The 24084-nt window shown below is 36.1% G+C and overlaps 1 protein-coding gene across 1 annotated transcript in view; it reads right to left on the reverse strand.

The window, feature by feature from the left end:
* The window catches only part of rnf220b (ring finger protein 220b), a 34837-nt gene that overhangs the window by 6737 nt on the left and 4016 nt on the right, over nt 1-24084 (reverse strand). Inside the window, exons 2-9 of the mRNA XM_067395614.1 lie at nt 23334-23344; nt 7724-7732; nt 6172-6298; nt 4210-4255; nt 4029-4097; nt 3352-3394; nt 1515-1558; nt 997-1112 (exon numbers count right to left, since the gene is read on the reverse strand). Of these exons, the coding sequence (XP_067251715.1) occupies nt 997-1112; nt 1515-1558; nt 3352-3394; nt 4029-4097; nt 4210-4255; nt 6172-6298; nt 7724-7732; nt 23334-23344 (465 nt within the window). The remainder of the gene's footprint in view (nt 1-996; nt 1113-1514; nt 1559-3351; nt 3395-4028; nt 4098-4209; nt 4256-6171; nt 6299-7723; nt 7733-23333; nt 23345-24084) is intronic.

Here is a 24084-nt window from a genome sequence, read left to right on the forward strand (position 1 = left end):
GCATTTAATTTCAAGACTGAACAGCACTTAAAGTGTAACTTTGCCGATTTTTATACTTAAAGTGTAAATTCAAACAATGTTTACTCACTCTCTGTGTTACCTGGACTGAGAAATTCATGTTTATTTGTCAGCTAAAGAATTTTTGACAGCTCAAGGGATTTCGTGAAAACTACAGATTATACATCGACATTTTTGTATCCCCAGATCAACAGAGGGTTATTAACACAACAGTTATTGTAAGTGTAGGTTTATCACAAAATAAAAAATTGTATCGTATTATGTCTACTCTTTAAACTGACAGAATGGCAGTTTCTTTCAGTCTTTCCCTCCGTTTAGCCGAAAAAATTGTGTTCGTGGTCATCCAGTTTGAGATTTTTCAGATTTTCCGTGATTTTCGCAGCCTTTAGACTTGACTATTACTCTATTTTAGCATGTCACTAAGCTTACTGTTAAATTAAAAGCATAAAAATATAGTACGCTTAGAGATTGGATAAAATAATCAGTTTTTATTTGCACTGATTTTTTAATGATACATTTTAGTATTGCATTTTTTTTTCCCCCCATTGGGACTGACTTCTTTTCTGTAGGCAGTTTTAAAACACAGCAAGTCTCTTCTCTAATTTTATCAGTTTTTATTATTGTTTATTTTGCTACATTTCCTAATCATTGTTAATATGTATTCATTACTTCCATGAGCTCATTGGTTCTACCTAAATTAATACATTGCTTAAATTAATACATTGTTAGCTAACTGTGTGATTTGTATATGTACATTTCTAAAATCACATAATTTGGACAGTCAACTCTGATAACAGATTACTCTAAATTGTAATGTTGACATGCATTTTCAGTAAAGCTGCTTTGAAACGATATGTATTGTGAAAAGCGACATACAAATAAATGTTCATTTAATTAAATTTGTTCTTATCTGATACCTAACTCCATTCTGACTACTACTGAGTATTTAGTGTGTAGTTCAATTGCTGTGTGCGTTTTGTACCTCTAAAGCCTCTGAGAACAGAAACCATTTGTATTCTTCTCTGTTCAGCCCATTCAAACTCCCTCCCGGCTGACAGCATGGAGCCATCTTCAACAACACAAACACCATCTCTCTGTAGAAAACACACACATATCAGTATCTCTGGTGGAAATGTCTCCACCAGCCTCGAGACACTGCTTTCATCTGCTACCTGCCGTGAATGCCCTCTTGGCATTAGGTCACAGCTGAAAGAATCAGAAACTAAAAGGAACCAGACATTTCACATGCAGGTTTATAGTTTGTCTGATCCTTCTGGCCACATCTACCTGTCTTATACATCATAATACGGCTGACTTTGCAGAACAGGACAGCTGAGTGCACGTCTTCTGCCGCCTGTCAGTCATACAGACATCACAAACAGCCCGTGATCTGTCAGTGAAAGCAGATCTAGAGAAACTACAGACTACAAGCGAAGGAAGGTTCATTGACTTACAAAGACATGCACAATGACAAATAAGCTGCTTTTCCATCATACCTGGTCTTCCTCTGCTTTCCGTCTTTTCAGTTTCCCAATGCGTGCTGTAAAAAACAACAACAACAACAACAACGCTGATTTTTATTGATGCATGGTACTTTTCATATTACCTTATCTGAAAAAAATGAAGCATAAATCAATTGTTTTGATTTGTTTTTTCTCCACTGGCAGTTTTATGATGGAAATATATATACGATCTCAAGCTGACATAAACTGATAAGACAGAAAGGCCTTTGTGGCCTACAAAAGATAAATAAATGGCAAGGGAATTGGACTGATCTGTTTATCTGATTATAAAATAAAGACAAATAAAAGATTTCTCTGCATCTCCTTCTCTCGAACACACACACACACACACACACACACACACACACACACATAGAGGGAGTAAAATTCAGAATGGTGGAACGGTATCCACCACTCCATTAAAATCTCTGTTTTGCTGAGCTGCTAATGATGTTAAGGGACATTAATCTTTAGGAGCCTCAGCTCATAATATAGTCAAAAAGCACAGTAGAAACAGAGCTGAGCCTCTTACAATCACAGTGAAGCTGACCATAACAGAAAAAGGATCATTAATTAGAGAGAGAATCTGATCAATTAGGTTTGACCAATCATCCAGTGCACCTTTTTTGGATGTTAATGAAATAACATAAAAATTAACAGTCCTGATAAATGATCAAAAATTCAACATGATAGAGTACCAATACTTCACAGTACAAAGACTTAATACTCTGAGTATTACTGTGCAAAAGGGTGTAATATTGCATTAAATAGTATATAATTTTCACCATCTCATGATTCTACAATCATTCGCTCCTTGAAAGATTGTTTTGAATCAGTGCTGATAAAGCCTCTTTAAATACTGCAGTTGTGTGGCATGTATGGAGAATATCTTACCAGACAGTGGGCAAGAAGATACATGTGGAAATCCATAGTCAGACCAAAGATGAATAGATTTCACTTTCTGTTTGGCGTAGCACCTGCACCAGCAGAGCTCCTTAACTGTTAACATATCAAAAGGTTAAAAAGGTCAATAATCTGCTCTGCTTGTGAGGGTGCTAGGTCAAAGGTTGGGGTGGTGCTTTAACTGTTTGAACTAAAGGCCATGACACACCAAGCTGACGTAAAAGAACTAGCATCGATGAAAGCTGACTGTGTTGTCGTCTCTTAAGTTGCACTTGAACACACCACAAAGACTACAGCTAACTAGCATATGCGTTCTGCGCCTGTGTGTAAGGACATAAATGTCTATATAAGCAGGTATCAGTAGTTCAGATTCGTCATTCAAAAAGGGAAACCTAAACTAGGACTGCAGGTATACAAAATGTAAATGTGTTGATCACATTCTTCATTCCAGGCAGCTCATGTTGTTATGAAAATATTAACACACTGGAATGCTCAGGTAAGTTGACATAAAATTAGAACAACCTTGACTTCTTTGCTTGATTTCATCAATTTGGCTTTTATTCTCTTTTGATTTTTAGACTCATACTGATGATTCAACAAACTCAATCAGCCAAAATACCCCCAACAGGCTCCAACTAGTGCAGATGGTGCAGAACACACCACAAAAACAAGGCCGGTCGATGCTCAACAAAGGCCCGGCTTGGTGTGTCAGGGCCTTAAGACTGAAAGTGTACCAGTGCTGTCTGAGGACAATTTGTGATCACGAAAACCAGTTTCAAAGATAGATGATTTCATCATAAACATCTATTTATGGGATAAAACTCATGCATGTTTATAACCCTGCATAGGCAATGACTGAAATGCAAAATAAAAAAGACACAAATCCTGAGAGAATATTGCGAGATACTGAAAGTCATTGACAACATACCATTGAGTCTTGTTTGCCTGTTTGCTCGTACTCGCAAAAATGTCTGAAATAAAAAGAGAGGAAGAAAAAAGAGGACAACATCCTTAATTTCAATATCATTACACTAAAGGGTTTTCTGACAAAAAAATTCTCACTGAATATCCAGTTCTCAAATATTTCATGGTACTGAAGTAAAATAGGTTATTAAAAGCAATTCATGTAGACTTTAATGTGTTTTGAAACTTTTTGATGCTAAAGACTTATGATACTCTGCAAACCTAAATGGTAAAAATAGTAAGTGAAAGGACAACATTGTTTGAAAAATAATTAACTATCATATTGTCATTGCACTAAAGCTAAATTAATTATAAAAATATTATGTGGACAATTTTACTTTACATCAATTTTTTTTTGCTTTTATTTCTTATTAATTACATAATAATATAAATGTAGAATAGTCTTTAGAAAGCAGAATGTAATTACAATGCACTTTTTTTTAGAACAGAAACATTATTTTAAATTCAATTCAACTCCAGCAGATGGCAGCACTACACTGAGGGCTGCCTCAAACATTTGATTGACATGTAACATGGACTGGGTCCACTCTTAAATTAGTTTGATTCGAATTGTAATTAATTAAAGTTCAATATGCTCCTCAAGAGAAGTAGACATGTATATAACACGCATTTTGTACTCACCTGGTACCTGTCGGAGTGCACAGCCTCATCAGCAGGACGTGGAGAGGAGGCGGAAGAGGAACCCTCTCTCTTTATGTGCATAGAAAACAGAGACTGAGAGAGGTAGGGTGGTTATTATTGCCTGTAGAGATAAATAAATTGTATATAACAAGTGTTGTGAAGTACATTGGAGAGAATGTACCTTGGGCGGCCCAGCAGCGAGACACTCCTTTTGTGCGGGACCCTGACTGTAAACAGGAGAGAGTGTTATTAACACATATTTCATCAGCACAATCCCATTACCAACAAAACTCAGCCTTGTTTTAAACACAAAGCGTGAATCGGAATATGCAAACATGCTCAGAAACAAGGCATCAGGTTGCATACATTTCCTTCACAGTAAAATAAAAATAATATATTTATAAAGCTGTCTCCATTCAGGTTCTGTACAGCAGGCAGGCTCTAAAACACCCTGGGGCCGAGTTCAATTTGACACAATTACTGTCCACAGCTCTGTCACTAAGCAGATTATGGCTATAATTTCTTTATTGGAGAAATCTTTCATGTGTTCAGAGTGGCTAATGTGCCGCCCTGCCTCGTCTGATGCTGATAGCAAACGTTGAGGAAACACATTATTAGCTTGCTATGATTTTCGCGAGGACTGCCTTGAGCTTGACTGGCTGTGAAATGTCAGGAACAATGTAACAGCTTGTAATTTGTGATGTTGCAATGATGGAGGAGACAGGGAGAGGGGTGGAGGCATGGTGCACATGCCCAGAGGCTGTAGATAAATATGCCATCAAGACCTGGAAGCATTTAATGTGCCTTTGGAAGGGACAGGCTACAGGGTTTGTGTGCGTTCATTGTCTCAATCTGCTTTAATTCTGCCCTTCCTCCATCTTTCCGGCTCTTGTCTCCAGTTTTGATTTCTTTACTATGGGCGGCGATGCATTTTCATGAGCCTGGATGAGATTTGAGTAAGAGTGACAGAAGAGCATGCTGACTGTCAGTGGCACTTTACTGACTACATGTCCCGGCCGACACAAAGAGACTGAGGCAGTTCAAAAAAAATCGAATCAACCCTCCACTGATCGGCTGATGATCTCAGATTGAGCTGGACGGATGGAAAAACAAAAGAAGACATGAGCAAAGCAGAGGGAGGCTGATAGATTATTGATTGTCTCAGTCATTATATGGATTGTATCATGTTCATTACAGAGGAACATGACGGGTTTCATTTTTGCCCTCTCTATGAGAATAGCAGGTGGAGAATGGGGGGGGGTAGTGTGATAGAAGACAGCGTTGGGATACTGGGTTTATTTTTAAAGCTTTTATTAATTTATAAATTATTTATTTATATATTAGGCTCCACCAGCCCCATGAATGGATGGATTTGTTTCTATATGATTTGTATAAATAAATAACATTATTGTTTATATTGACTTTGGACTATGGCAACAAAATACATTCAAGAATTAGAAAAATTGAGAGAGCTCTGGGATATTATATTTTATTTTCTTACTCTATTTAAGAAAATGGTACACAAACTGTATTTTTTTGTAAATAAAATAAAATAGAGTTGAACTTTTTAGATATGGTTTGTATAAATAAATAAAAAATAAAAATAAATAAAATAAATGTATAAATAAATAATAAATAAATAAATAAAAATAAAAAAACAAAAAAATAAATAAAAATAAAAATAAAAATATTTATTTCTATAATAGGCTCCACCAACCCCATGGCATAGCAGAGAATGGATGGATGAATTTATTTCAATATGGTATGTATGAATAAATAAATAAATAAATAAATAAATAAATAAATAAATAAATAAATAAATAAATAAATAGCTTCATTTTATTTAGGATTTTGGACTATGGCAACAAAATACATTCAAAAGCCACAAAAATATTATTTTCTTACTCTATAAAAATAAATGGTAAATAAAATTGTATTTATTATAAATAAAATAAAAAATAATTTATTTATTTATTTTATAGTGTTTGAATGAATAAAAATAAAAAATAAATTGTTTTCTTTTTAAGGATTTTAAATTATGGCAACAACACAATCAAGAACCACTTCAAAATAAATGAGTGGAAATAATGGTTGTGAATCAGGAAATAAAAAGCTAATTTAAGAGACTGTTTCAGGTGTGTACCTATTGTGCAGCTGCATTAGATGCTCCATTTCCTGCTCCATGTGTTCCTGCAGCTCTCCTGGCCGCAGCACAGCGTGACAGATCGGACACATGGGCGTCTGAGTGTCATATAGGCCCTTTATTTTACCTGGAGAGACAGATAAGAGATGCAAGCACAAAGACATTCTTTATTATTATTAACCTAAAATGAGCAATAACGAGAATTCTTTTCAATGATAAAATCATCTAGTCCAGGCAGATTCGTTATCTAAATAAAGCTCATCAATACAGTCATGACATTGAGTAGCACTACCTGTCCCATAGCAAAGTCATCAAAGGCTAACAAGTGGCCAAATGAAAGCAAACAGACCTAAATAAAACATGGATCTGCACACAAGTGCTGCTTAGAGCCATGCCCTTGAGAAAGTGACAGTCGGGCCCCTGTGAGTCCCATCTCTTTTAAAATTTCATCTATGGTACAGCTCAAATAAATTCACAGACAAGTACTAACTGCTTGCATCTCTGCCTAAAGGCAACCAACATCAGTAAACAATGAAATCCCAAGGCCCAAATTGAATTTATAACCACATTACCTGCACAGATAACGTCTGCAAATAACAAGATGATAAAAGGAATTTGATTTGACTCTGGGATGAGCATGTCTTTTTTCCCTCTTCCTGCTGGAGTCTCTCTCATGGGGGGCATTTGAGAGAAACTCCAAAATGATAATGTTAAACCTTAACATGGATACACGGTCTTAATTAATATACACAGAACAAAACCTAAACACCAAAGTGTAGCTATAAACTGCTTAAATTTAAAAACAAAAGAAATTACTGTATTTTTTACATTTATTTTTTTTATTTTATGTTGCATCATAAAAGCCTATATTGCTGATAACTGTTAAAGGTGGTAAAGAGGATGTTTTGTTTTATACATTTTTGCAATATTACTTGAAACTGTCTTTACTAACTGATAAAAGACTATTTATTAGGTGCACTGAAAGGAATATTATTAATATACATCATCTGTGCATGAGGTAGGGCCTCAAAAACATCAGCCAATCGTTTACGTGATCATCGCGTGAACGATTGGCCCTCTGGCTTGTCAATCACTGCCATGACGTTCCTTGTAAGAGAGGCGCAGCTGCGCGCTCTAGTAACTTTCCACACTCTACCTGCGCCACATGCAATGTTTTTGTCAGGAGACAGGAGTAACAACTGCAGATTATGAGTTACCTGCGGTGAGTCCGACATAATGAATCCACTAAGTGTGTGCGCGGCTTAACGATTGTAAGGCCGATTATAAATGTAAATTGATACTTATGACTGATCGCGCTCAAACGCGTCCAGTCAGAGCCAGTTGCGTTCAGTCTGCGATTACAGTCGGTGTTCAAATTCCATGTGAAAGTATATAAATCTGCTTCAGGAGCAGGAAACTATCGCTGTATGTTGAGCACAGTTAGAATGTTTTAGCTAGTCGTAAAATGTGTGCCCGGCTTAATAACACAGCGAATGCCGGTGGTAAACAAACACAGTTTTGGGAGGCGTTCACTTGAAAAAACTCAGTCGACGAAAACATCCTCTGTACCACCTTTAACATTGCACAGTTAACAGTTATTTTTGGGAATTACAATTATGAAAAGTTTTTTTTTAATTAATGAATTTAATTTAGACTACCATTTGAAAGTTTGAGGTTGGTAAGATTTGTAATGTTTTTGAAAGAAGTCTCTCACCAAGGCTATATTATTTGATCAAAAATACAGTAAAATGTCATTACAATTAAATATATATGTACTAATATTTCTGCAGAATTTTTAGCATCCATTACTCCACTGTGTCACATGATTCTTCAAGAAATCATTCTAATATGCTGATGTTGAAAACTTTTGTGCTGCTTAATAATATTGTGGAAACTGGATTGTTTGATAAATATAGTTTAAAAGAACATCATTTATTTGAAATGGAAATCTTTTTGTAACATTATTGATGTCTTTACTCTCACTTTTGATCAATTTAATGAATTCTTTCTAAGTAAAAGTATTAATTTCTTAAAAAAAAAAAATTAGATATGGATGGTCCCGTTTTTTATTATAGGATGACTGCACATGCCAACATCCATATGACAACTGTCATCGTCATGATGGGAGACGAATTCTGAGACGGCCATGAACTGACCTTTCCAAAATGCCACATTTCATGCTGGCTTTCTGTCACATTACGACAATATGTCAGAGGCCCAAAAAAAGACAATACTAGAGGCTTATATTTCACAGAGCTGCATGCAAAGGGGTAAACAGTCATATTACTGGAGGCCAGATGAACGTGGCTCTCTCTCTGTAATTGATTGACGTGAACTGTATTGGTTGCAATGGCTTTTTCAAAATGTCATAATTTAAAATTCAGACAGCCAGCGAGGTTTGAGACCACATACAGTATCAGTTTCTTACGTTCAGCAATCCATGTAGAATGTTTTAAATATGAAAAACTATAAATTATATTCTAATAGAATAGAATAGAATAGAATGTGAAGTAGGGTTGTCAAAAGTACAGAATTCGGTACTAAGTCAGTACTGAAATTTTAGAAATGTGATGATATCAGATTAGAAATGTGATTATTTCCCCCTATTTTGAGCGCTGTTGAGCAGATTCTTAAACAGTGATTGGCCACTGTGTTCATGTGCTCATCAGATATGTCTGTGATTGGCTAAAATGATCAACGCTTCAAAAACGTTATAAAAACATGTTTTTGAAGCGATGATCATTGTAGCCAATCACATATCTGATGAGCGCATGAACACAATGGCCATTCAGAGGTGTTTACGAATGCCACATTTTGTCACATTTTTGTACTGACTTGGTACCGAAGTCGGTACTTTTGACAACCCTAATGTGAAGTCAAGTAAAAGGAGGTCCCTTAATGGTTTCTGCCATGATTTTGCCTTTCAATAACTCCATAATGGGTGCAACCTTTCAGTAATCCGAGGGCATGCGAGAGGCAGGCGACTGGCAGGGGGCTTGTTCCCTGGCAGGCTTTCTGAGGAGAGTGGCAGTTATAAACCAGAATTGGCCCACTCCACACCTGCCATGAAGCCCCGTCAAGTAGCCCGAACCCGTCTGGTTTGTGTTTAAGACATCAAATGTTTCATTTTATACAGGGGATTTCATCGTTCCTTCAATATGCTTTCTGAAGTGCAGGGGAGTATGCAAGCTCCAGTGAGTGTTTTTATTGAGGAAAATAATGGGCCATTGAAAACGGCTATTTAATAGGCAACATAATAGGCAATGTAGCAACACATCTGCTGTGGAAAGTCATTTCCTTCATTTTCAAAGGTATTTTCTTGATTCAGACCTTCTTTCATTAATCAGCTTAGAAACAGCTTAATCACTCTGGCACTGGACCAGGTACATGTGGAAACAAGTCCAAGTTTGCCGTTATTGAGGGTGATCAATGTCTGAAATGAAAGGCAGAGTGGAAATATTACTACAATAAATCCTACAAAGCTCGGCCGCAGTTGTAAGAGAGACATGCGTGTTCGATACTATAAAGCGACCTATTAGATTAAAGTGAAAATGGCTTCCATTAACATCCTTACTGTCAAGTCAATGAGCTCATTCTGTTCTGTTCCTGCCCACATACTTTTACTGGCCAATCAGTGTCTCATTAATGAATATTTAGTGAATATTCAAATATACCCCCTAAAACAATTCCAGCCAAGCAAAAATAATGGTACACATATATATCAAAGGACTATAGAAATTAAAACTAACATGACTATGCAACAGCAAACATACTGAAAGCAGCTAGTAAAGAGCACAGAGAACTTTAGATATAAATGTCTTTTCCAGGATATTATTAACAATACATATTATTTTAGTAAACATAAACAACAACAAAGCACACAAAAAACATGAAACTCTAGGTTGAGATACAGAGGAGAGAGATCAGTGTCTCAGAAATCCCTCCATCATAAATGTCCTCATAAAGATGAGGTATAGACATCTATACAGCTGGCTGATAAAGCTGTGGCACTCATCACTCCAGAGAGCTGATTGCTGCCTTTAACTGTGTGCTGTGCCAAAGAGTTCAGCCCTGGAGAAACATTTAAGACCAGGTTCAGCCCTACAGGAAGACAGGTAAGTGACAACAAATACAGCTGATTCCCTGAGCTCAGACTCAAGTGAATCTCTTATGAAATCTCTTGGAATTTACACATTTAAAGCATGAAATATTATGAATTTATGTAATTAAATAAATAAAATCATGAAACTTATATTTCCATTAGCTTTTCTTCCATCCCAGCTAATTGGGAACATTCTCAGAACTTCCCTAATGTTCTAGAAAAGTTCACTCAAAATTATGGACAAACGTTTCTTCCTGTAATGTTAATAGAACATTTGAAAGTTATCTGTCTTTAATAATGTTCTCAAAACTTTAGCACAAAAACATTATCTATACAACGTTCAAGGAACATTTTTAGTTGAACAATCATCGAATATTTTTAATTGTTACAACTTATTTCAGAATGTTTAGAGAACATTCAAAAGTAGCAATTCTATGAGGTTTGCGAAATAGAATGTTCCATTAACAGGTTTGTCAAGAAAAGCAGGTATTCAAACATGCAATCTTTAAGATTCTCAGGAAATCCGACTACAGAGAACCAACATAGATTTAAATCTCAAAATATGTAGATTTTTGTGAAGGACATTGTTAAAAACTATTTTTATTTGAAAAAAAAAAAAAAAAAGGTTTTTACTTATAATAAAACACATATATCTGTGCAGCTGCTAATAAAGAAATCTGCTGTAGATTTTTATTGTCAGACAACTAGGCTACAGTGTGTCTTTTCAAAAGGTTATTTTGATAGTAATTGATATTGAGGGTGGGAATTATTCTCTAGATCTCCTCAACAGGCTTAATTAATGAGCATTCAGGGAATCTTAAATAACAGAGACTGTCAGATCAATAGTAGTGATGAACAAGAGACCACTATGTGAGAGAGTGTGTGTAAAAGAAAACAAGAGAAAGACAACAAGAAAATGACACCGGGGAAAATGAATGGCATTGTGTAAGGTCAGGCCTTTGGAGGAACAATTACGCAATACACACCGGAATAATATGATGCAGTCAGCATGATATTCTAATGACACTCATTAACCATCATCCATCCCATGTGTCATGACTCAAACTGTGGAGAGATGGTCATACACTATCATTCCCTTCTGAGATAAACTCCCATTATTTGACGGGTATGTGCTGCCTTTTTATGGTCTCCCCGAGAACTCATCAGCAAGAGTTACAGGGCTGTGAAGGCAGACACTTCAAATAAACCAAGTCTGAGAAACTGGCCAAATGAAGATGCACACCTGCAAACCAGAGAGACAGTCCTGTCTGAGGTCCACACAGACAGAGTAACTAAAATATCTGTACTACACCTGTGTGTGTGTGTGTGTGTGTGTGTGTGTGTGTGTGTGTGTGTGTGTGTGTGTGTGTGTGTGTGTGTGTGTGTGTGTGTGTGTGTGTGTGTGTGTGTGTGTGTGTGTGTGTGTAAACATGTGGATGCAAAGGTGTAAATGTAAAAGAGAGAGTGCATATGTATGCACATACCTTCTGTGTGCAAATAAGGGAATGCAAGTGCATGTGTACCCATGTACAGGACTATCATGTAACTTTTTTTTTTTTTTTGAGGGGACACTAAGTGGTATCTAGGATTTGGATTTTTGAAGTTTAAATCCTGACTTAATAAATAATTATATATTATATAAATAATAATTATACAGGGAGTGCAGAATTATTAGGCAAGTTGATTTTCTGATCATATTTTTTTTCCAAGCTCATTTTACCAATTCCAATCCACATCAATCTTAATAACTACTATTAATATTGTTTTTAATCATTTATAAGTGATATATAATTGTTCATGAAGGCTGGAATTGAAGAATGCCCTATATTCAGGTGTGCAGAATTATTAGGCAGGTTTTCTTTTACAGATAAAATGAGCCAAAAAAGAGATTTAACTCATCATTATTAAATACTCATGAGAAGGACGCAATACTAATGTAATACTAGAAATTGCACAGTTAAAGCATGACCATTGGACAGTGAAATGCTCATTGGGTCAGCGGGGTCATACAAAAACAGCTGGAGAAGAAAAGACACGTTAACTGCAAAATAATTAAGAGTTAAGGTGAAGAATTAAGTGTGAAACCATCAGGAACCCTTTAGTCTCCAGCGCCACCATTTCCCAGTACTGAAACCTACCTGGAGTCTTCAGAAGTGTGAGGTGTCAGGATCTCAGAGACTTAGGTTAGGTGAACATTAATGTATGATCAATAATGAATGAACAATAATATACTTATAAATTAACAGAGATCAATAAATACTCTAAAAAATCTATATATAAAAATGAGATATATCATTTTTTTTACACACCTATTTACTTGTATCTTGTATTAAAAACATTCAAGTGTAACTCAATCTGAATGCTTCTGACTATGTATGTTTGTGTATTCATTTGTGTAAGTGTGTGTGGGGCCAAACCCAAACTCCCCACCTGAGACAGCTCTGTCTGCACGGAGTGTAATGGGCCAGTCGGGAGTCAATGAAGTGACAGCTAACACCTCATAAACCTTGAGTTTGAGGGGCTGAGCTGAACTAAGCCTCACTGTAAAATACATGCACAAACAATTAGAAATGCACACACACATCCAAATACACAACAAACATTCTTAAATACACACAGACGCATGTATCGATACACATTTTTTACAGTTTTGTGTGTTCCTGTTTATGGTTTGGCCACCAACCACACAGGTACGGTGCTAAGCTACACTGTACGTTGTTATTATTACAAATACAGAATAACCATATGATTGTCATTATGCTCCCTCAATATAAGTCTCACCCACCCTCATTCAATACATTCTTATGGAGCAGGTGTGAGCAGCTCAAACTAATGAGGCAGATAGACCATAATAATCCATTTGAATCTAATGCAACATACTCCCACATACATGCTGATAAGATCAAGATAGCCTTGCACTCTCTGTGTCAAATACAGCCACCCTTACAAGGTAAAGAAAGCCTGTGATGCTTTGAAGAGGAACTTGTTTTGGAATAATACAGATTTTGTGACAGCTTTTGGAGGATGTGATCAGAGGATCCTCAAAGAGGGTAACAGGGCTTTCACAAAAGCCGGAAGCACTCTGAAAATTAATAATAACCCAAGGATGAAAGAGCAAAATTGATCACCCTGATTAAGCGCACCTGCAAGTTATCTGAATAACACCATTAGTGGACTTGATTAAAGGGACAGAAAAATGAAAATCATCATTTACTCACCCACCCTCATGTCCCGTATGACACTCTCTTCTGTGGAAAACAAACTCTTTTCTATGCAAGAACAGTGGATGGTGAAGCTCAAAAAAATATCATAAACTAAATTATTTAAGTGCTACATTCCAAGTCATGTGATAGTTTAAAAATTAAAGTTATTCACTAAAAATCTCTATTCACTTTTATTGTATGGAAAGGAGCAGCTTGAAATTTCTGCAATAAATACTTGCAATTGGAAAAGCCAAACGAAAGAAAAGGGGTGAGAAAATGAGATAATTTTCATTTTGGGTGACCTATCCCTTTAATGATTTCCTGTATCACTCTTTGAACAGTCGGATGAAATCTTTGGATCACAACAGCCATGCTGACACACATCCACACAGAGACAAGTGTATTTATCTGGCTGGCCTGTGGATGGTGGCACAGTGGTTGATTTTCTCATTTTATTGGCCACCGGGGTAGAACAGGCCTGTGCTTGTTCAGAGCCAGCCAGCGAGACACAGTCAGCCTAAGCACACAACTGCCTCACTGGAGTCTCTACCAGTGCCAAACACAGAGAGAGAAACTCTAACGTTAGGTTGCCCTCCACGGAGGAAATAGCTGACAAAATGATTCAGAAATAATTGGGTGAAAGAAAGGAAATTTGGTCCATTTCATTTTGGTTTAAAGACACTGAAATATGTAATACAGGGCACTGATATAATTCTTCGGTGTGCAAAATCTCAGGTAAGATAAATAAATTACCTAAGATTTTAAAATGAATTGCGAAGATGTGTTACCCAAGATCATATATTCATAGATGCAAATAGTACTTCCTAAAAGGCATCATTTTATGTGCACTTCGCTAAAATTAAAAAAGTGACCTTCAAAGGTGTAAAAATGCACAAAATATTGGCAATAGTTGCAAAAAAACGTGTGAAAGAAGCAAAGCAGTCTTGGTTGTTAATACAATTTCAACTGCTCAAATTCCCAGAACCTGACATTAGTTAAATCTGTACTATTTTGCCTTTTTTCATGATGGAGGAAAAAACACAAACACTTTGTTATTAATGACAGTCCTCTGACCTTCGTTTAATAGCAATTCTTGGTTTCCACCTGCTGTGGAAGCTGTGGGAGGACTGGGCCACCCAGTCTGAAGAGAGTTTAACACAGACGAGCTCCTGCAGCACAGAAAAACATGACTTCATCTTGAACGTCTAGAAGCCCATTATGGGCTGAAATAGCATCTGTGTTTTGGACGGCATTCGACCATGTATGCTTGGGAATTCGGTTCTTAACTCAAACAGACAGTTTATGTAAGACATTATATGTCAGTAGGATTTTGGCAGGTTTTTAATCCTAGAAGCACACTGACTGACAAAGTTATATTACATGTATTGTTGTGGTTGCAACAACATGCATCAAAACCAAATATTCTTCTTCCAGTCTTTCTTCAACAAGCTCCAATCAGATTGCCAGAATCAATATGCAACTTCTGGGTCAGCTGCATCAAATTGCATCATGCGCAGAACTAAATACAGTATATATTAAAAACAAAAGAATTGTGTTTGGTTGCTTTACATGGCCAAAATAAGCAGTGAACTGTAATAACGTTGATAAATTAAAAAGTTAATTTAAACTTTTCATAGTAAGAATTTGACCTCACTGATACAGAATACTGATAGAGTATTTGTGTCTGTGACTTGTCTAAGGAGCCCATTCAAATCTTACTCTGGCCATTTTAAACCAAACAAAAGCAACAAACCATCACCCTATAAAACTTAACTCTGTGAAAGGCCACAAAACAAGGCATAATTCAAGCAACCAATGGGAAAACGGCCACCAGGCAACCAATTCAGCACAACATCCTTAACCCCAGCCCACTAACATGCCCTGAGCTTGTTGCTCCACTAACGCTGCATTGTTCAGCTCATTAAGTAGCTAAAGGCTAATTAGACAGCTAACGAGTGGAGGGTAGCAGTGCAGAGTGGGGAGGGTGCAAGAGAATCACACTGCGTTGTCTTGGAGGCAGTAAAACCATGAAGATTGAGACGCAAGAGACTGAAAAGTCACTGATGCACCAAAGGTGAGAAAAATATATTAGGAATTTTTTGTACATTTTTTGTATTTAAAAATCCCATACATATCTAGTTTATATATACTTATCTTGTAATAATTTTATATATATATATATATATATATATATATAAAATAAGATCTATATCTTATTACATGTTATTAGATTAGTTTTTATAAGATTATTAAACATTTATTTAAGTGTTTTTAACAATTAAAATCATAAAACAGCAATACAATTTTTGACAAAAAAAAAAAAAAAATCAAAAGCATAATATTTATATGTGGTTCCATATTTAGCTCGTTACCACATAATTTTCACCCATTACAAAAAAAAATGTAACATTCCCTAAAACTGTGACATCCAGGAAATGCTATTATTTGACATTTTCAACAGCATTATGGGACAATTTGGGAAAAATCTTGTTCCGATTTCTCAAATTTTACAATTATTATTTTGTTGACTACATTCATTGGGCTTAAGTTATTGTACAAAAATGTTCAAACAAATATATAAATATTTATATAAAAAAGTGATAAAAATGTGCACTATATAAAATGTATTTTTAAAATTTTTACATATTTTGTATAATTCATTTTGATGTTTATTTAATGTTTACTGTAAACAGCCTCACATACTGTGCAAACCTCATTTAAAATGAATAGAATAGTAAAACAGCTCATATAATATTTAGTTTGACTATCGAAATTGTTCTGAAGGTTAACTGGCCTTTTGCATTTTTTTTTTTTTAAAGAATTCATGCCTTACTATGTTGTACCATGTTATTTTAAAAAAGTGGCAGTATATTTTACTTTAATAAGGTCCCATATGTCCCATTTTATCAATTGTCTGTGTACCTTTTTAAATAGCAGTCAACGGGTGACATTATTTCAGGTCATGGGCAGACAGCGTCTCTGCCTTGTTCACCTAGCCAAGGATAACCAAACATACAGAGCCTTCACACAGCCCTGAGTAAATACAATAGCCGATGCTCCTCATCTACCCAGCCTGCCAAAGTCATTCTCTGGGTGTGTATGTGTGTGTGCTCACCTCATCCTTCCCCTATCAATACCCCAGCAATCCCACGAGCCAATACTCCGTGTCTGCTAGCACAGAGGAACAAAGGCCACTGCCAGCTGAGCTGATATAGATCCACAGGTCTCTGTTCTTGTTCAATCAGGTCATGAAACAAATCAGCAGTAAGGGCACTTTGAGCTAAAAGTTCAATCTCCCATCTTATCTGCTCAGGACGCAGCTATCAAATGCCCGCTTAGCATCCACTAATGAGACCAAATTCTCCTAATTAGGTCTTGCCCGAATGCCTACGGTAACAACGCATAACTATAAGACTTTCAAATAAATTTCTGATTAAGAGTAATCAACACAAAGCACGTTTAAGGAAGAAAACCACAGATATGCTCTGGAGGGTGTGATGGCCTTTTCATTGCGCTAACTCATGGGAATTGTTGAGTCATAATGAGACTGAACCTTTTAATGCCACAGTGCTTGTGTGGTCCCATGGGCTAATTAGGCCAATTAGCATACTAATTGCCACATGCAAATCAGGGGCATCTCAAGCAACAGAAGCTGAAGAACACTGAAGCTTAAGGACAGCAGCCATCTTTCAGGCTAATTCCCTGTCCACTCTGTGACATAGCCCCTCGTTAGTACCGCAGTAAAAACATAAGAGGCACATAAAACATTATATACTGCTTGACTGTTGTTTTCTTACCAATTAGCAAAGGACTGATTTATGGTTATGACACAAATCCCCAATAGATTTTAAACTACATTTCCCCAGGCTCTTTCACGCTCCCATGCAAATACACACATATAACAAGGTGCACAGGGGTCAGTGATGAAATAAGACTTTGTAAACCAGTAAATCAAATATTTGATGTTATGAAAACTTTGAAATCAGAGCCAATGTTTCAGAATGCTGAATATAGATTCTGAAAGGCATGCACTGATATAAAATAATAGATTTTATTAAAAAAGGGGGACTTATGCTTCACATAATCATTAAAATAAGTATTTATTATGAGCTTTGCTAAAGATGACATCAAATTGTGTTAATTTTGCACTATACAACAAGTAACACTTTATAATAAGATCTCATTTGTTAACATTAGTTAATGTTTTAACTAACATCATCTATCAGTGGTTTGGACCGTGTATCAAACTGCCAAAGTCACACCCCCCAGTGGTGAACCACTGAAATTTCGTAAGTACTGAGTACTATTAATTAACTACATGTGCTTACTATAGAGTTACAGTTACGGTTAGGGTTTGGTTTAGGATTAGTTACTTATAATTATGCATGATTTACTGTTATTGTTACTGTTATGATTTTACTATAGTAAGTACATGAAGTAACGTGTAACTACAGCACTGTTATATATAGTGTTACTGCATTAACTAAGATTAACAAATGCTGTTAGTTCATGTTAACTAATGTAGTTAAATTAAATCTTATTGTAAAGTGTTACCTTAATTTATTAGTGTTTTTCAAGATGTGACATCTGATGATGGAAAATATAATGTAAATGTAAAAATGGGGAAATGAGCATGCACAAATAAATATCCAATATTGGCAGACATTGGAAAAACAATCAGCAAATAACCAATATGGTAACAATAAATCATGTATCTACTTTTTGCGGGTCTAGTCAAAGTAACTGGAAAAATATGAGCCATATGAACATTGCATTCTTCTATTATATTAGAAATGCTTATGAACCCTTTATATTAAAACAGCATTGTTTTATGTGAATCCAATTCACTCATTACACACGAGAAAAGTGCCATGTGTCATCTTTTCATAATATCGTCTAAACCTCTAAAACGCAGCTCAAGTGTGGTTTGCGGTGAGCCAGCTGCGTGTTTAGTGTGACTTGTGTAAAAAGGCTGAATAGCCATTTGGATATTATTACAAACATCAGCCAAGCATCAGTCACTAATGACAGCCCCAGATGTTAGAGGCCCTACAGGTGGACTGAGTTTCAAGGGTCATTCACAGAAACAACACTGTGCCCAAATCGGTGCTCTCTAAAGACCTCCGTACACAGAAACATGTCAGTCATGAACAAATCTAAAGTTCAATAGTATCACTCAAACCTGATTATCATTTTTAAACAGTCATGTGTCAATCACTGGCTTAATGCAAGGCTATACACATGCTCTTAAACTGAACGGCATACACATTTAAGAGATATACAGAGAGACAAGATGAGACGGAGAACATGGAGCAGTTGCCCGAGAGGTAGATGTCAAGCCATCGTCTGCCTGTTATCTTTGACTCTGTCGGCCCTCTGTAATGACTATTTAAACCCACATTCTGCCCTTTCTGCCCTCTGCATTTGCTTGAGTGATTTGTGGGCTCATGGGAATCGAGATGTACTATTTTGTACTGAGCCAGCAATCGACAGACTTTGCTTCCCTCCCTCTCCACCTTGGCCTGCCCCACATGCTTCCAGTCTTCCTCTTGCCGGTCTTTGATGTGAGATCAGAGAGAGCCGCTTTGGCACACACAATGCTGGTCAATCAGGTGCGGTGTCAAGAGCTGTCTATTGCCTAAATAAGTCCAAACTGCTCTTAAACAGCATTTAATGAAGATTTTCTTTTGCCACACCACTGAATTAAAACACAGGCTGTTAAATCTTTCCACACCAGCATTTTTTAAAAAGGTTGCCAGCCAGCACCATTTTCACATAAATTTTAATGACCCACAGAATATTTTGTTTAATAAATATTTGAACATTCAATATATAAAAGACATAACAGAACCTCTGCTTTTAAACGACAACAGCAAAAAAAAAAATAATAATAATAATTCTAGCTTCATGCTTTCTTTTTTATCAGCACTTGAATGTGGGTAGGTTTCATTTAAAGGTGCCAAAGAACATGTTTTAAAAAGATGTAATGTAAGTCTAAGGTGTCCCCTGAATGTGTCTGTGAAGGTTCAGCTCAAAATACCCCATAGTTTTTTTTAATAAATTTTTTTAACTGCCTATTTTGGGGCATTATTATAAATGCGCCGATTCAGGCTGCCGCCTCTTTAATTCTCGTGCTCCCGCCCCCGGAGCTCTCGACTGCATTAACCAGCATAAAAAAGTTCACACAGCTAATATAACCCTCAAAATAGATCTTTACAAAGAGTTTGTCATGCAGCATGTCTAATCGCATAAGTACAGTGTTTATTTGGATGTTTACATTTGATTCTGAATGAGTTTGATTGTGCTCCGTGACTAATGGCTAATGCTACACTGTTGGAGAGATTTATAAAGAATGAAGTTGTGTTTATGAATTATACAGACTGCAAGTGTTTAAAAAATGAAAATAACGACAGTCTTGTCTCTGTGAATACAGTAAGAAACGATGGTAACTTTAATCACATTTAACAGTACATTAGCAACATGCTAACGAAACATTTAGAAAGACAATTTACAAATATCACTAAAAATATCATGATATCATGAATCATGTCAGTTATTATTGCTCCATCTGCCATTTTTCACTATTGTCCTTGCTTGCTTACCTAGTCTGTTGATTCAGCTGTGCACATCCAGACGTTCTGCCCTTGTCTAATGGCTTGAACATGAGCTGGCATATGCAAATATTGGGGGCGTACACCCCGACTGTTACGTAACAGTCAGTGTTATGTTGAGATTTGCCTGTTCTTCTGAGGTCTTTTAAACAAATTAGATTTATATAAGAAGGAGGAAACAATGGAGTTTGAGACTCACTGTATGTCATTTCCATGTACTGAACTCTTGTTATTCAACTATGCCAAGGTAAATTCAATTTTCATTCTAGGGCACCTTTAAAAAAAGCAACATTTTGAACAAAAAGCTGAGAAAATCACATTTTTGTCAAAAACTACATCCAAATCGGATTCAGAACGATGATCAAAACATAGATAGAGTAGATCGAGTCCATCAACACCCTCAAAGCTTACACAGTCCTATACCTCCTCCTGGATCGACATTTCATTCAGTAACGTTAAAACAGTTTTGATTTATTTGCTGCTGTTGAATGTTTGATGACCACACTAACTTACATGTGCGCGAGCTTCTGTCGCTTGTTTCTGCTTCTTCTAAAATTGTTTTTAGATCCAGAGATTCTGTACTCTTTCAGAAGATGCGTAATAGCACCCCCTACCATATCAATACTCCAACAACATTGAAAACATGGATTACCGGGAAATTCTGTCAATGGTGGGGAAGTGTTGTGTCATAAACAGTGTTGGAGAAAGTGCTGCCATTCTGAATTGAAGAAGAATAGGACTCAAGAGAAGTTCAACATGCTTGCTTCAGAAAAAGGAACACAAATAGGTTCGAAGGTCAGCAGCAAAGACATTGGTTAATAAAGTGAGATTAAATACATAAAGTATATTTTTGTAATTTAACATTTAATTACTGCAGGTTTTATTAATATTCTGAGTTTTCATTTCACTGTTTTTGAATACTGAATCTGTTTTTGTGCAAATGAGTAAACGCACGCTCACATTTAATCTAACACTACAATAACCATCATGTTAACACAGCAAACACAATGCTACTACTGATTTCTGTCAACATGGGGACAGAAGAGATGTCAGTCAATAAATGAGAAAATAAAGTAACTTGAGTTACTTATTTTAAAAAGTAACTCCGATATTTTGTTGTAAATTTAAAAGTAATGCATTACATTACTAGTTACTTGATATAAGTAATCTGATTACGTACCCCCAACACTGGTCATAAATGATGGAAAATTCTGTTAATTGATTCATTACTGAGCATATTATTTAATTAATTAAAATACAGTCCAAATAAAAATGCAATAGGGTTTGCATAGGATTGCTTAAAAAAAAGTGCAGAATTTTGTTTGTAATGCCGGGCAAGTAGCTGTTATCGTAGCTCTGATTGAGCCTCGGGGGCTAAAGCCCCTATTTTATTTGTCTCACGTTCCCAATAACACATAAAAGCCCTGGGTGGAGTAGCGCTGCTTTAACAAGAGCCCCAAGAGTCTGAAGCCCTCAGACGACAAGCATGCTGATCCTGCCAGTAATGGGCCTACAACCCCCTTGTTTGGCATGTTAATGAATCTGATCTGCAGTCAAAAGCCAAAACAAAAAGAGATTTTTTTTATGCTAGAGGTTTAAGAGGGTACGACTATGATATCTCAATGATAGAATATTTGTGGTGAGGTGTTTGTCTAATGCCAATGAAGAACATTATTAGGCTTGACGTACTGACATATTCAAGTTTAATAGCAGAACTGCTGTACACGAGCACAAAAGTTTGCACATCTGGTTACTGTTTGAACATACAAAACATTGTAATAGAAACCTATTAGGCATGCATAAACTCTTAAACTGAACTGGATGTAACTGTTATTGTGCTAAATATTTTAATTATCAAATAAACCTTACATCACACACACACAAAAAAAAGGAAATGCAGTATCTAAACAGCAACTAAGAAATAACTGTGCTGGGCTGATTGGAGTTTGTTTGAAGGCTGCTGTGATGTACAGTATGGGTGGTATACAGACCTCCCCTCTCATTCACATTCCTTCCATCCAGAGAAGATGAATTAGGAAGAAAACAAGAGAAGAACATCAAGCCCCCCGACCAGGATGAAAGCTCTCCCACTTAACAGAATATTAGGAGAGTAAACTACTTTAGCAGCAGGAGGTGAAATATCAAATTAGCCTCATTTAACATCAAACACATTAAGTGAAAGTAAATGACTACTTTTTTTTTTTGTTTCACCTGCAAAAATAAATTCAACACTTACGCTCACATGTATATTATATATTACATAACATTATTATATTATGTCATTTATAAACACATATTAAATGTATAATATAATATAATATAATATAATATAATATAATATAATATAATATAATATAATATAATATAATATAATATAATATAATATAATATAATATAATATAAAGACTTTTTTGCAAAACCTGCTGGTCAAAATATATTATTAACTAAATAAACGGCCCTTGCAAACCTCTAACTTTAAGGACAGAAAGAGGATGAGAGGAACATTCAGCAGATCAATACAACACTGTGGCTGCCGGACAATCTCTCCAGATTTATGATCTCTATGGCAGCCAGTTGAATACAGTCCATCTGCAGTTCTCACAATGAGCCACATTTTATAGCATCTGCCAGCTGTAGCTCATACATATGCTCTTTTTTGTCCCTTACAGGCACCCTTAATTAGGCCGCCCAATCACTTTGCTTCATATGGGCTGTACTGCCATAGAGACAAGAATTAACTTCTCTTGGCACTGTCAGAATAGAAGGCAAAGCAGTGATAACATTTTTAGGGTCTGGGCAGATTTATAATTTTACCCTCCCCTACCATTCAGGTTTGATCATGGGGATTAGAGATAGTACCTGCTGTGTGATAAGAAACAAAAGACTTAATATTTACAATGGAAAATGCAATTCACCACCCCAGGCAATAAAGTCAACCCACAACAGGGTTCGGTGATGTACACCTTCACCTTGGCCGTAGATTAGTTGGCTTCTTATTACGTCTCATCTGTACTAATAAGCAGCAATAAACAGGGCGTTATTCTGGATATAAATTATTCTTATTTTAAGCACCAGTCAGTGGCGCTGTCCCACTGATAAGCTTTATATCTTCTGACTTTTGTTTGCCTCTGTCTCTCTCTTTGAATGAGGTGATCCATGTAATTTCCAACATCAATGAAAACCTGACATCTTACAGCAGCCTCTGGCACAGAGAGAATACACGACAAATAGCTTAAATGATAAAACTGTCATTCTGACTGTGAATCACCAAATCACTTGAGATAAACTGGCAGGATGGTCCAAACAACCAATTAGAACCGGAATTCCAAACACTGACAGCTCTGTCTCCCATGGTTTCTTGGGAAAACCCTACAAAGTTCAACATATTATGAAATGGCACTCCTGTATTTCAATGGGAAATTTAACTTAAAGGCCATCTTGTTTATTCTATCTAGCTCAGATGTGTTTCTACCGGTTCTGCACATTCGCTGATCGCACGTCTAACAGAAGGGGCAAATTCACACAGTCTGACTGGATCAGATCAACCCATATCTTCAACACATGTTTAGCTTTGAGGTAATTGATAGCAAGAACGTGAAACTCACTTTGTCAAGCTTATAATACTAAGGGTTTCTGCTTAAAGCCTGCTGATGACTATGAGAGTTATTGATGCAAAATATATGATCCTAAACTAAACCTGAACATACTGCCATATACTGAAAACCTGATGTTTTCCCTCGTCACTGAATATTTTCTCTTTTGAGATAGATAGATAGATAGATAGATAGATAGATAGATAGATAGATAGATAGATAGATAGATAGATAGATAGATAGATAGATAGATAGATAGATAGATAGATAGATAGATAGATAGATAGATAGATAGATAGATAGATAGATAGATAGATACGGGACTTGCTAAATGCCAATACAGACATGACACACTGCTGTGAGCAAGTAAGACATGCTGCTCCTGTATAATATAGCGTACATGA

The sequence above is a fragment of the Chanodichthys erythropterus genome, chromosome 9 (assembly GCF_024489055.1).
Source record: "Chanodichthys erythropterus isolate Z2021 chromosome 9, ASM2448905v1, whole genome shotgun sequence".
NCBI lineage: Eukaryota > Metazoa > Chordata > Actinopteri > Cypriniformes > Xenocyprididae > Chanodichthys > Chanodichthys erythropterus.